General features: G+C 33.1%; 6 protein-coding genes across 6 annotated transcripts, besides 1 other annotated feature; 3 read left to right on the top strand and 3 right to left on the bottom strand.

The window, feature by feature from the left end:
• Positions 1-162: 162 nt before the first annotated feature.
• TVAGG3_0979470 (DNA replication) lies at positions 163-2,036 on the top strand (the record flags this gene model as incomplete). Its single annotated transcript, XM_001319067.1, has 1 exon — positions 181-1,998. The coding sequence occupies one exon, from the start codon at positions 181-183 to the stop codon at positions 1,996-1,998; it is 1,818 nt and encodes a 605-aa protein (XP_001319102.1).
• A 289-nt stretch (positions 2,037-2,325) lies between these two features.
• Positions 2,326-2,919, bottom strand: TVAGG3_0979460 (ankyrin repeat protein family; the record flags this gene model as incomplete). Its single annotated transcript, XM_001319068.1, has 1 exon — positions 2,569-2,727. The coding sequence occupies one exon, from the start codon at positions 2,725-2,727 to the stop codon at positions 2,569-2,571; it is 159 nt and encodes a 52-aa protein (XP_001319103.1).
• A 133-nt stretch (positions 2,920-3,052) lies between these two features.
• TVAGG3_0979450 (uncharacterized protein) lies at positions 3,053-4,111 on the top strand (the record flags this gene model as incomplete). The annotated part of the gene is made up of 1 exon (XM_001319069.1): positions 3,265-3,528. One exon carries the CDS (start codon positions 3,265-3,267, stop codon positions 3,526-3,528), a length of 264 nt encoding a protein of 87 aa, XP_001319104.1.
• A 918-nt stretch (positions 4,112-5,029) lies between these two features.
• TVAGG3_0979440 (cyclin-dependent kinase inhibitor 2C-related family) lies at positions 5,030-5,761 on the bottom strand (the record flags this gene model as incomplete). The annotated part of the gene is made up of 1 exon (XM_001319070.1): positions 5,030-5,761. One exon carries the CDS (start codon positions 5,759-5,761, stop codon positions 5,030-5,032), a length of 732 nt encoding a protein of 243 aa, XP_001319105.1.
• A 2,319-nt stretch (positions 5,762-8,080) lies between these two features.
• TVAGG3_0979430 (uncharacterized protein) lies at positions 8,081-8,959 on the bottom strand (the record flags this gene model as incomplete). Its single annotated transcript, XM_001319071.1, has 1 exon — positions 8,081-8,959. One exon carries the CDS (start codon positions 8,957-8,959, stop codon positions 8,081-8,083), a length of 879 nt encoding a protein of 292 aa, XP_001319106.1.
• A 2,951-nt stretch (positions 8,960-11,910) lies between these two features.
• On the top strand, positions 11,911-12,732 carry TVAGG3_0979420 (protein of unknown function, DUF4106 family; the record flags this gene model as incomplete). Its single annotated transcript, XM_051253922.1, has 1 exon — positions 11,911-12,732. One exon carries the CDS (start codon positions 11,911-11,913, stop codon positions 12,730-12,732), a length of 822 nt encoding a protein of 273 aa, XP_051079496.1.
• An 86-nt stretch (positions 12,733-12,818) lies between these two features.
• Positions 12,819-14,205: part of a mobile genetic element that runs on past the window's edge.

The following is a 14,205-nucleotide window of genomic DNA, read 5'->3' as shown; positions in this document are numbered from 1 at the left end:
AGTTTCATCCTTATGAATTTTCTTAATCAATCATTTACTTGAAATACAAAATGTTGAAATTGCAAAAAAAATATTTTGTTTAGATTACCAAAGAGGACAATTTTGGATAAATATTATATATAATGTTATCTCCAATAAATAATACGCATTTAATCATTTCTTCGCAATAAAAAAAAGTGAATGAGCGAGAAGAAAGGATCTTCATCAGATGAGCCTGAGATGATCGAAACAATTACTATCGAAGAATCTGATGAGAAGCCAGAAAAAGAGGAAGTCTCTGCTTTGAGGTTAACTGAGTATCCAGAGCCAGATTTTCTTGGAGATGGCATATTAGGAACTGATGGAAATACATATTATCAAAAAGTTGATTCAGAAGGAGTAGTTATTCATATTAACGATTCAGTTTTAATTTTAACGGATGATAAACAATATATTAGAAAAGATTTCATGTATTGCGGCAAGATATTACGTTTCTGGAGAACGCCCGGAGATAACAGATACTGTTTAATCAACTGGTATTGGCGTCGTGCAGAAGTTCCTCCAGAATCAAGAAGTTTCTTACTCCAACGCGAACTTCTTCTTTCTGAGAAGACAGATATCATTCCTGTCGATTCCATTAAATCAACCATTAAAGTTTACGAGACTCCTGAAGCTCTAGGTCCAGATGCGAATAAACCAGATGAAGTTATGACGAAGGAATTCTTCTGCAACCGCGGTTTCCTTGTTTCTCGTCAAGAATTCGTTGCACTCGGCACCATTACGCGCTTAATGAAGCAAACGGAAGACGTTGTCGAAAGAGTTGAAGGATTTTCAAAATACGATATCGCTAGAGCAAGATTACAACTCAGTAACGTCACAAACGTTGCTGGAAGACTAAACGAAATCGACAAAATCAGTAGAACTATCGCCAGATTTTTAACTCAAAAAGGACGTGGAGATTGCCTTTATATCTCCGGAGTTCCAGGTACAGGCAAGACTCTTTGCGTCCGTGAGGTAATGAAGCGTCTGGCAAGAGACCAATTGAACGCAGACGTTATGGAATTTGATTATTACGAAGTTAACTGCTTACGACTTGAATCTCCCAAAGATATATTCGTAGATATGTGGTACCAGATGGCTGGCGAGAAATTAAACTCAATAGCCGCTCAAAGAGCTTTAAATGACGTATTTACAAATGATCCACCGCAAAATTACATCATTCTCCTCATCGATGAAGTCGACGTACTTCTTACAAACCAACAGAACGAACTCTACTGCATTTTGGAGTGGGCAGGCCTTCCAAAGTCGCATTTCATCATTGTTTGCATCGCAAACTTGATGGATCTCGACGCAAGACTGAAGCCGAAGCTCGCTTCAAGATTCGGAAAGACAGCTGTCAAGTTCTATCCCTATAAATACGAAGAATTAAAGGAAATTATTAATTCTCGTGTCGGGGAACTTGGAGTTTTCGATGATCCTGCAATAGAATACTGCTCAAAACAAATCGCTAACTTCGGTGGCGACGCTAGAAAAGCTCTAGAAGCTTGCAAACGCGCACTCGATTTAATTCCTGTTAATAACCAGGATTCAGACAAAAATACTACAAGAAAGAACAACGATAAGGTCGTTCTTTCCGATATGATTGCTACAATCAGAGAATTACAGGCAACAAGATCATTAACCTTGTTATCTAAGCTTTCTGAGCAACAACAGATATTCTTAACCGCATTCTTAATGGATATGAGACTTACTACCCGTACTGTTATACCTGTCCGCGATGTTTGCAGACGTCATAAAATTATTCAGACACAACTCGAGGTACAATTCCCAATTTCACAGCAGGCAATGCTTGTAATTGCTAACCAGCTTGTGGAAATGCATGTAATTAAGGGAATCAAAGAGTTTAATATACATGAAAACACAATGATTACTTTGATGTGTATGGAACACGATGCTCTTGCAGCATTGAATAAGGACGAAAGATTTGCTAGATTTATTGGTAATGTTAATCCTGTCTAAATTATATTTATTATTTATTTTTTTTATTAATTCAAAATACTTTTTACACAATACCTAAATTTGAATTAATGCATTCAATAATAACATTATTATAAAAAGCAAATTCAATAACATTACTAAAGGATTCAATAATGAATTTTCTCTATTCGGATTTCATTTAGTATTTATTAGTAATGTTATTCAATTTGCTTTTTAAATAGATTATTATTCAATAATGAATTTTCTCTATTCGGTATTATTATTTGGATTATTGAATTTGCTAGATTTATTGGTAATGTTAATCCTGTCTAATACTTTTTACACAATACCTAAGTTTTATGCTCTATTCGGATACCATTCATTTTAAATGAATAACAAGCTTGAAAATTGCGATGCAGATTTCTGTATACTGGAAGTATCCAAAACTTCAATATCATAGAATTAAAAACTTTAGTATATACCCTACTTATATATATATTTCAATATCATTAATATCTTTACTGCAAATGAAGAGCAAACAATATTCATATGAAAAATAGATTGGAAATAAGAATATTATTAATTTTATTATAATTATCCAATCGGATTAGATTATGTTAACTTGGCCCCAATAGACATAAGATAAAAAATTACCTTTATACTTGCAACTGAGAGTGCAGTCTTTCCATCTCTAGTCTTTGAATTTTTATCAGCTCCAACAGAGATAAGATATTGAACAACTTCAAGATGACCATTGAATGATGCAAACATGAGTGGAGTCCATCCAGGATTATCCTTTGCTTCTTTATCAGCTCCAGCAGAGATAAGATATTTAACAACTTCAAGACCACCATATTCTGATGCTTCAATGAGTGGAGTATATCCAAGTCCATTCTTTACATCTTTATCACAACCACATTCAATAAGAGATTTGACAAGATTAAGAATACATTTCTTTACAAAAATTCTGGAAAAAAATTAAAATTAAAAATGCTCTCATTTGAAAATGTATATATGAAATTTCATTTCAAAATGTATTTTGATAACCAGCATATCATGTGATTTAATGTCTGATTGAGTTGAATAAAGTTTGGTGATCTGTAGTGTGAAGATATATATTTACTACATTCCTTTAGACCAAAAAATCGAATTTGATAAATAATTTTGATGGTATACTTTCAATTCCCAAATAATCATTTAGTGCTTCAGTTGTAACACCGTACAACTTATATCTTTTTCAGCAAATGCAACTTCTTACGCTTGAATTTTTTCATTCAAGAAACTAGCAAAATCTTGTAAGTTCTCAAAATGGATGAAGAGTTCTCCGATAAAGAAGAAATGATGATCGAATCAGTCGGCCCTAGTCAGCAAATTAAAACACTCAGCAACAGTTGCCATCAAATCTTACGAGAAAATGAAATTCTTTTACAAAGATTATACAATTATCAAAATTTGCTATCTAGCTCAATGGCAGATCAATGTGCAAAAAACGAAGATACTGTTGACAGCGCTGATAAACTCAATTTTGTCAAAATTTCAATTCCAATTGAGACTCCACCATTTCTTGATTAAATTAAAGCCAAGTACAGCACAGTGTAATTTATTTGTTGCATAAGTTCTTAATCTTTATGAAAAAATTATTGTAATTACGAAATTTTAATATAGTCGTCGATCTTATTAATGCGTAGGGTTGTTAAAAATATCAAAAATTAGCGTTTTGAAGACACCATGGTGTCTTATAATTTTCCCTTCCTTATTGGCGTGTAGAAATAAATGCGCCAATAGATTGAAGAAGAATTGTTTTTCTCTTAATGAACTTTAATCCTTTTGATATAAGAATATTAAAAACATTAATATAATTTCGATTTCGGAAATTAAATTTCCAAATTTTTTGTCGATTTCGGAAATAACAGGATCCCGCATCCAACACGCAACAACAAAACACAAAACACACTTTTTGGTTCTTTCATCGTTTTAATCGTAATTTATGTAATATATGATTTGGATAAATTTTACAAAAATAGAACCTATATTATATTCTTTTCAAAGATTCTTGCAAATCATCAAAAATAATTGTATTTTAAAAAACGATCAAATTATCCTTTCATTATTTTAAACTTAAATTAGTTTTTATGATTGACTAAAGCAATCATATTTATTCATCATTAAATAAACAAAAAAATAATATTTGAGAGTTATTTCAAAAAAAACACATTGAATTTATTAATTTGTCTCAATTTCAGTATTATAAATTTTTATAATTTCAATATTTTGAAATACACTTTTTAATATTTCAATATTTATGATATTTCAATGTATTAAGTGGTCTCAAATTGAGCTTCTCAAATATAAGTTGGCCTATTCAAATAATAAAATTAAATAATATTTAAAATAATAAATAAAAGTGATTGAGGTCATAGCAAAACGGCTGTTTCAGTCATTAATTCTTAAAAATAAAAAGGGTAAAAACTAAATACAATGGGTAAAATTCAATAGTGTCTGTGCTATCGTTCAATTTGAAGGTGTCTTTTGAAACCACAAGACACATTGAATTTTTGAATGTTGTATTATGGTTTGACAGACACCAATGAAAAAAATAAAATGATATTTATTTTAAATATATAAGATCCTTATATAAAATATAAATATTTCATCGTTTTATTTTCTTGTTTTAGAAATGTTTTTTATTGAAAAATCAATAAAACTAACTCCAAAATAAAATTTTTGATTTAAAGACACTATGATGACACCAGGCAAATCTTCCAAGACACCTATCGTCAGGAATCTAACAACCCTATTAATGCGTTACTCATACAGAAATGTTCTATAGTATATTTACTTGAGATATAGATAGAAATCAGCTTTATTTTAAATAAAAATTAAAAATTTCTTTTTCATAATAAACACTTGCTTTAAAATTTGTTATATAGGAAATTCTTCTTGAGTTTATTCTTCATAAGTTTGTTTTATTTTTGAGTTAATGAAATAAAAGAGATTTTTTAGGTCTAATGGCAGTTTCCATTTTATTGATATTTATGATCATATTTGTACTCTTAATAAATTGTACATTGCATTATAGAACTTGATTGAGAAGAATTTCTGAGGTTTTCTCACTGTTACATTTTATTGCAATATCAAGAGCTGTATTACCATTTTTATCTGTTATATTAATGTTTGCAAAATGTGAAAGTAGAATGTTTGCAATTTCTGAATAATCCTTTTCTGCTGCAATATGAAGTGCAGTTTTACTTTCATAATTAGTCAGATTAATATCTGCTCCAGAATTAATGAGAAGATTTACAACATCTTGGCAATTTTCCATTGTTGCTTTATGAAGAGGACTGTTCCCATCGTTATCTTTTGTATTTATATCTGCACCACGTGAAAGGAGAAGATTTACAAAATCTTCGTAATTTAAATACACTGCAAGATTGAGTGCAGTTTGTCCACGAATATCTCTCCCATTTATATCAATTCCATGGGAGATAAGAACATCTGCTGTTTCTATGCTTTTATATCTTATTGCCCAGTGAAGAGCAGTCATGCTATTATTACTCATTTTTTCATTGATATCTATTCCATGTGAAATAAGAAATTCTACTGCTTCGCTGCAATTAAATGTTATTGCAAATTGTAATATAAAAAGATTGAGCTCTTTACATCTTGCATTAATATTTGCACCATTTGAAAGGAAATATTCCCAAAGTGAAGGAAGATTTAAACCTGTTGAATATACAAGACAAGTATCAACATCTTTTGTAACATCGAAATATGCCAAAAATGCTTCAAGATTGTATGCATACATATAAATCCATTGGCACTTGATGTTGCTGGAAAAGATACATGACAAAGTCAATGTTGTGCGAAAATATTGCATATCTCATGCTGTTCTGACCTGGTTTCAGAGATTTCAAACATTCATTTAAAATCTCAGAATTTCCGCTCGAAAATGCCAAATCAAGACAGTTTAGAGTGATATTTGGTTCTACTTTTGTCAATAGCAACTTAAAACAATCAACAGAACCATGATAGCAGCATAATTCGAGTAAAGATAGACCCAAAAATGGATATAGTTCGCTATCTAACTCGTAATATTCATCAAAATCTTCTTTTTCAATGAAAAATACAAATGATTTGTAATCATTATTCATTATAGCTCTGGCTATTGTGTTATCTTTGTGGACATACGAAGAATAACCACTTGATTCATATTTTTTTAATTCTTCGAGATGTTCTTCATCATAAACAATTCCATAATCTTCCAATAAAAGGTATTGGTAAACGGGCCTGATATCATCCGCTGGTTTCGGATGATATTCTTCTATAATTCTTTTTATAATTGTTAGATACGATCGCAAGTAGCGATTTCTAAAAAGAGCAACATGATCAAATATTTTTAGAACTTTACTTGCAGTTAAAATCTTTGTTTCGATTATTTTGTTCTTTATATCTTGATAAAGGCCTTCAATTTCTTTATCATCGAAAGTATTAAGGCGATATATTTTATTCATTGTTTCGATGTAATTCTTATTTGACTCCATTAATTCTTGATTCAACATTTCAATTGATAAAAATTATTTTCAAAATGTCAAAAATAGGTTTTTTATAAGAAAATGCTTTTTTTCGGAGTATCAATTGTGTTCTATCATTCAGAAACTTGATGGAATACAAGTGCTCCAATAGAGATAATAGGTATATCCATTTCATTGTATCTACAAGCTCCCATGTTGAAATTGATGTCAAATTCATTTTTAAGGATACCCTTACGTGTCAGATTTTTTGCGCATACGAAGAAGTCATGCTAGACATGAGCTATAAACCTGAAATTTTAGCAACATATTTAAAACTTTTTAAACTACAATACACTTTAATATTCAAGAACAAAAATATTCTTTTTAGAAATTACATAATTATTTTATGTGAAATCTATATAAAAACATATTTTGCGAGCGTAACTTTTTTCTTTATAAGCACCTTATATGACTGATAAACTGTGAAGGCACATAATTGTTAATTCATAGAGTTGATATGTTTCCAAAATTGAGAGGAAATTTGAAAATTGAATACCCTTTCAATTCAATTTTCAAAAGATATCAGCTCCTTCAATAATTGAAGGACGATTTTGATCATTTGCTCTTAAAACAAGTATGCCATGGAGAAAAAAGTTACGCTCGCAAATCTGAAATATAACTATCATATAAAAAAATTAAATTTCTAATTTTTTACTCTATAGATATTATTGGCCACTTGTGTAATGCATAAAAGTTTATGTCATATGCATACATTTGGAAGTATGGGAGACGAGGGAAATTACTTCTATGAGGCACTAGGATTTTTAAAAATTTCTCTATCGGACTCACCGTTCAATTTCTCGAAAATTAAAAAAAAATCAATAATAGCTAAAATGTATTATGCATAACAAATTTTAATGTTACACGGTATTTTTTGAACTTCATGACATGAATTTTCTTTATATTATTTTTTTTTTTGGATTTTCTATGATTTATGCGATAGGCTGGAACAAAATTGTAAGTGCAATGATATCATTTATAGAGAAATCTAAAACTTCAGCATTCAGAACTCGCAACCACAAAAATATTCATTTGCTAAGTAAGTAAAGTTGATTAAGTTCGACACTTAGCTTTTATACGTAAAACCAAGTGTGTATTGTTATTTCTTGTTAAATTATTGAGAAAAAAATAAATTGTAAGAGAAACGATACTGATTATTGAAATAATATTGAGGGTAGCTGCAGATTTCTTCATTAACATGCCGGAAATTTGTTAATCTTGGTTTTCTATCATAAAATCTGTCGAAGAATCTAAAAACGGAGATATGAAATAGAGATCATGTAAATCTAGAGTATCCTGTCAGAAAAATAGACTAAGCATGTAACCCTTTTTTGGTCATAAACACTTTTTACCACTTAGTCATACAGATGATCATTAAATTTAAACGAGCACTTTTTGTCAGAATTTATTCTTTTACAAAGACAGAAGATTTTAGTATTATTTAAAAAAAAAAAAAAAAAAAAAAAAAAAAAGGTAGTGGGGCTTCCAGGGGCTGCGCCCCTTCTAGCCCCGAAGATGTTTAGTATAAAATGAGGTTTTTATTCGGAAAATTGTTAGTCTTCTGGTGTGAATTCGGAGGACTCTTCGTGTTTCTCTTCTTCGTGTTTCTCTTCTTCTTCCTCTTCCATTGCTTCTGGGAAGAAGTCTTCTTCTGGGTCGAAAACATTATATAATGTGTAATTGAATGACACATTATATCTTTGTTTGAGTTCGCTCTTGACAAAGAACTTAGTTCCAGGAATACAGAAGACTTCTGTGCGTTGGAAAAGCTGATGTCCTGGAACAAATTTGGCAATTAGAGACTTCTTTTTTCCGAATTGTTCAGGAGTTTCCATGACGACAGTAACAACATCTCCATCTGCGAGGTCTTGTTGTTGTTCGGAAAGGTAAAGAGCAATGATATAAATGGTTGCTGCGTTGAATTCGAGAAAGTCGAATTCAAATTGTGTTGTCGTATAGCATTCAAACCATTTTGTACAGTTGTCTCCGAACTCGTCAACGTATTCATCTTGGTCATATCCGTAACTAAAGACTTGGAATTCGGCAATTGTCTTGTCGAATGACCGTTGGATGTAACGAGGAAGATTTTGACGAACTTGGTATAAAGTTCTCAACATTATAAGCTTAGTAAATGTTGGAAAATACTGAACTAAGACATCGCTAAGCTCAATTGGACTTGGAATTGTCTTAGTAAGTTCAATTGAACTAGCAATTGCTTTGTTCAGAACTTCACAGAACTGAGTATTGTATATAGCGTCTGGTTGTGTGTTTTCTTCGGCGTCTTTGAGATATTTAGAGCAAATTTGTTGAAGAATTTCTCTTAATTCGCTGTTAGACTTTTTGGCGGTTATTCTAACAGCTGTGCCAGTTCTTGGAGGTTGTGGGGCTTTGGCTTTGGTTAGCGGTTGAGAATTGTTAATGTTGGCTTCCATTAGACAAAAATAAACTGTTTTTTTCGGACTACTCATAGAAAAGTTTAAAATAAACCGTTTTCGTCAACGGTAACCCCCTCTATTTTTTTATTTTATTTAATAGTTACCGTTGGCAAACCGTTCCATCTCAAATATTGAATGAACTATAAACGTTTTTTGTTTTCTATATATACTTTTTTGTCCAACGGTAAAACTTTTTACACAACGGTTTTTGAGAGTCGTCGCTGTTGACTTTTTTGTAGAGCACTCAAAATAGTATAACTTTGTCCTGACAAGTAAGGGTCTATCGTCGCTACAGGAAAAGTTACAGGCGTTCCAAGGAAGTATACTTTGAGAAGCCTTTTCTCCCTTTTAAAACAAGATAGGACGGTTATTTTACAAAACTGTCAACACTTTGACCGAGTAGTTTTTTGTGCTGAACAAAAAGTGTCATATAAACATCTGTCAAAAACCGCTTTTTAACTTCACTTAAAATGCCACGTAAGCTACGTAAGAATATACGTAAGAGGAAGAGAGCATTGAAACATCCAATAGTAAAACTAACACCACAACAACAGTTGCAACAACAAATGCTGAATGACCCCACTATGTTGCAACAAATGTCAAGCAATCCTATGCTTTTAAACCGAGTCATTGGTGCACAGAGTGGAGGTTTAAGAGCGGGACTTTTAGCGAAAATGGCAGGCTATGGTGGAGCTGCAGACGGAACAGCCTATAACCCTCAAAGTCAAATGAATTTGAGTTCACTCAAAAATCAAATAACAGATGTCAAAAAGTCAAACATAGACATACAGAAGCAAATAAGTGAAAACGAAAAGAAACTAGAATATGACAGACACACAAAGAAACTCAATGAGTTAAACGTAGAGAAAAAGAAGAAAGAAGAACAACTGAAAGAACTAAGTACAGAGGAATATGCGAAAAAAGTGTCAGAAAAAGCAGCAGAAGTAGCAAAAATGGAACAAGATGTCATAAATTTGAAAAACCATACTACTCAATATAAAATACTGAAAGATGAAGAAATAAAACAAAAAGCCCTGAAGACATATATGGATAGCGATGAGTATAAAAAAGAAGTTGAAGCAAATGTAAAGGCAGAAAAACTTTTACAGTTGCAAAACCAAACCGTACAGTATGAAAACTTAGCACAAGAAAGTAAAAATAACGACGCAGCCATGCAAAAGGCAATGAAAAGCGCAGAATATATAAAAGCTAACAATGACTGGTTAGATGCCCAAGCCAACGCTAAAGCAGCCCAACTCATAGGGTCAATAAGGACAAAAATACAAGCGGATGAAGATAGTTCAAATGAAGCTTTAACAAATGCTGACTTTAAGAACGCCTTCGAAGCTCTTCATAGTAAGGTGAAACAAGTGAACGACTTCTCATCTGGAAAGAAACTGAAGTCTGAAGGTTTCGACAAAGAGTTAAGAGAAGTAGCACAAAATATGACGAAAATAACAGATGCAGCAACGAGACAGGCAGTTCAAAGTGCCTATGACGCCGTTAGAGCAACTGTTGTGAAAAGTCAAGAAAAAGAGTTACAACAGACCAAAACAGACCTAGTAAATGCTTTCTTAAAAACGAAAAGTCAGGTAGGACATTATGCTGCAGATGGAACATATGTGCCAGCTGGTGGAACTTATATACCAGCTGGTGGAACTTATATACTAGCTAGTGGAACCTATATACCACCAAACCCTCCAGAGAAGCACCTGCACCAGGACTACCTAAAACATTTACATCGTCACATGGACACAGACACAGGCATGCACCAAAACCAACACAACAACCAACAGTTCAAAATCCAGCACAACAACCAACAGTTCAAAACACTGCACCACAACCAACAGTTCAAAACACTGCACCACAACCAACAGTTCAAAACACTGCACCACAACCAACAGTTCAAAACACTGCACAGCAACAACCACAAACAGAGCAAGGACATAAAAGAAGTAGAGAACAAGGAAACCAAGAATTCTTAAAAATGCTTAAGGAAAATTATGGTTACCCAGATACTCTTGACTTTAGTGACAGATATAAAGAAGCTATTAGAAAGTTCAAGGAAGGAAATACTGACCCGAACCTATTTAGCTTTATGGTTCAGCACCAAATGGGATATAATTTCAAACCTGGAAAATACAAGCTCGCTAAGGGATATGATTTAATAGCATATCATCCAAATGACATGACTGAATTTACTCCGAGATATTTGTGTCAGAGATAAATGATAATTCAACTATCTTCATGAAACGCGTAAAAAATAGAGACGGAACGAAAGAAGAAAGGGTTATGAATGCGGATGGCTTAAATAGGGAACTTGTTAAAAACGGTCTCGGAATATATGAAATGCCAGCAGATGAGGTACAAGAAACTCCACAGGAAGAAGTTCAGATACAACCAGACATGGAAGAAATAGTTCAGCAACAACAGCTAGAAGAGCCTGAAGGAAACGAACAAGTCCTCCTTTGGAAACTAACCTCACAGAACTAGATGAAGATTTGGAACAGCCGAAAAATCTTGACCCTCAACAAGAGTATGCGGAGAATATGGAATATTTCCAAGAGTCTAAAAAAAATTCGGCTGACATAGTAGAAGAATATCGAAAAATGTTTGCCGACATACAAAAGACTCCAACATCAGATGAAAATATCCAGCATAGAATGGAAGCACTGAAAGAAAATGTACACAAATACAACAACCCTTTTTACTTACGAGCATTTAACGTTCAATCTTCGGATGAACTCGGTGAAAATAAAAGGTTAAATTTCAAGAAAACATATAGAAATGAAACATTGTTTAAAGTTCATTCAGAACCTAACCAAGATGGAAACAAACCTACTTTTGTTTCTGCAGACGATGGAACTACAATGAGATGGGGTCATAAAGCTAATCCAGATAGGTGGTTCATAAACTTACAACCACAATTCCAAGAAGTTGTAGACGCAATGGAAGTGAATGGTGAACGAGACATAGCTGGTATTTTAAGCGCGGCTTTAATGCCATTGAAAGATATGAAAGATGCAGATATTTTGGACCAGTATGAAATGAACATGGCTGATGGAAATATAACACCTGACGTTCTAGAACATTTATCTCAAAGAACTACACAGAACCATAGAGATGGTATATTTGGTGAAGAGTTTAGAAAGAAAGTTAGGGAGAGAGAAGGAAGAGAACCTATTGTACATGACCTTGCAAACGAAAGTTTACAAAATGTCATAAAAACTTACTTTGCAGACGATGAACTGAGAAGGGATGAATATTTAAGAAAACTCAAATGGACAGTACCAAATGAAATGTTAGTATTGAAAAACATGTTCCTTGACAAAATAAAACCAACTACAGAAATAAACGACGCAAGACTGAAAGATTGGGTAAAAGCTTTCCCATTCACAAAGGATATTGTTGGTAACATGGAAAGAAAACCAGAATGGCTACAAAAACATATATTTGGAAACGAGCATATTCCATATGGACAAGCTATATTTGAAGAGCTTGAACCAGAAACTCAGGAAAGAGTCATGCAAACAATACGCAAAGACTCAAATACAGACTATGACAAACTCTTTCTAGGATATAGGTTACCTGAGATGGGCGACCAGAGCCAAAAGGCAAAAAGGACATGGGAAATTTGCAACATACTAGATGAACATAATGCAAAGATGCAACAACTTCAAGCAGAGGGCAATGAAGGAAAAAGAAGAGTTAAAAACTCAGTCAGGAAGAAAGTAAAGCTTGGTCCACGTGGGTTCTATTATGACATATAAATCCAACTATTCTATATTTTTACTCATATGAAATGTACGCCGCTCAGAATATAACGCCAACAGTTTTGGATGCTATGAATGGAAATGTTTCCGAATGGTATAACGAATGCGACAATGCCATTAGAAGGTCAGAAATAGTTCCTGGAACTTACGAATATACAACTGCTGTTTCTTATGGAAATGTAGGTGAGTTTGGAGAAGGTTCTTCAACAACAGTAGATATTGCTTGCGACAGGTTTCACATTATTTCTATTGACAACTCATTCTTATACGTGGAACAAGACATTGAAATAAAACCTTCTGCCAAGTTGTCTGACAAGAAAGGTTGCAATGGAATTTTCTATGTCGGATACCAATATGCTCCAGAAGTTTTCATGGGATATAAGATATATTCTAACTCTGACTTAGTTCAAACAGTAACATGGGCAAACTATGAATGGTTCGCTTTGAGAAACTCAGTACAACCACAAGCTAGAGAACAAACAGACCAGTATGCAACTATTGAGAAAATAAGAAGACTTGACCCTAACGTTCCAGGAGTTTATGTTGACCTTTCTGGACAAACTGCAGCAGCAGTAACCAAAGTAAAACTGAAACTTAGAGTTCCTTTGTCATCTTTCCTCATCTTCAGGTTTTTAAGATACTTGCCAAACTGGGCAGGAAAAATTTCTATCGAACTTACTCCAAGCAAAAATAACTTAGTCATTGCACCAACACAAGACCCATTCACTCTTACAGACGTAAAGGGAGCAAATCAAACGTCATTCGCCGAATTTTGCAAAGACAAAGTTGACTTAGACTTTGGTTTCTCAAACCTCAACACTGAAGTAAACTACTACTTCAATGCTGCTGGAACTGCTTGGGACCCAGTTAAGTTCACATGCGAAAAGTTTGAATGCAAGAGAATAGAAAGCAGACTTGCAGTCTATATGTTGGACCCAGATATTTCAAATGCTTTAGCTGCCAAATATATTGCAGTTCCACTTATGTTCCCTATACACCAAATATCTGTCAAAGACTTTGCAGGTGAAGTTGGAAACCAAAGTGCTAACCCAGGTGCAAGAACAGATATTGCCTTAACAACTGCAATGAAACATGCAGATACTATGTTTGTACTGTTCAGACGAACTATAAATGACTATTCTTGTTTCTACAACCCTGGTATTAAATATCATATAAACATAGATGGCAAATACTATCCAAGAGAAGAATATTCTACAGTTGAGGATATGAGGTCATACAACTTGACATTAGATGCTATGAACTTTAACAACAACTTCACAACAACCATTAACCCTGAAATGCAAAGTTCTATTATGCCATATGTGAAAGTATGGACTCATACAGGAGTCAAAAAACTCAATATACAAATGGAGACCGTTCAAACTTTTGGCTTGGCATTCCATTTGCTGACTCAGAAGACTTTATGGGTGGTATTTCAACTGTTGGTACTGTACAAATACAATATACTGG

Source organism: Trichomonas vaginalis, chromosome I, assembly GCF_026262505.1.
Source record: "Trichomonas vaginalis G3 chromosome I, whole genome shotgun sequence".
NCBI classification, from domain to species: Eukaryota; Parabasalia; order Trichomonadida; family Trichomonadidae; genus Trichomonas; species Trichomonas vaginalis.
The sequence above is the reverse complement of the archived record's forward strand: the minus strand, read 5'-3'. Positions and strand labels throughout refer to the sequence as shown.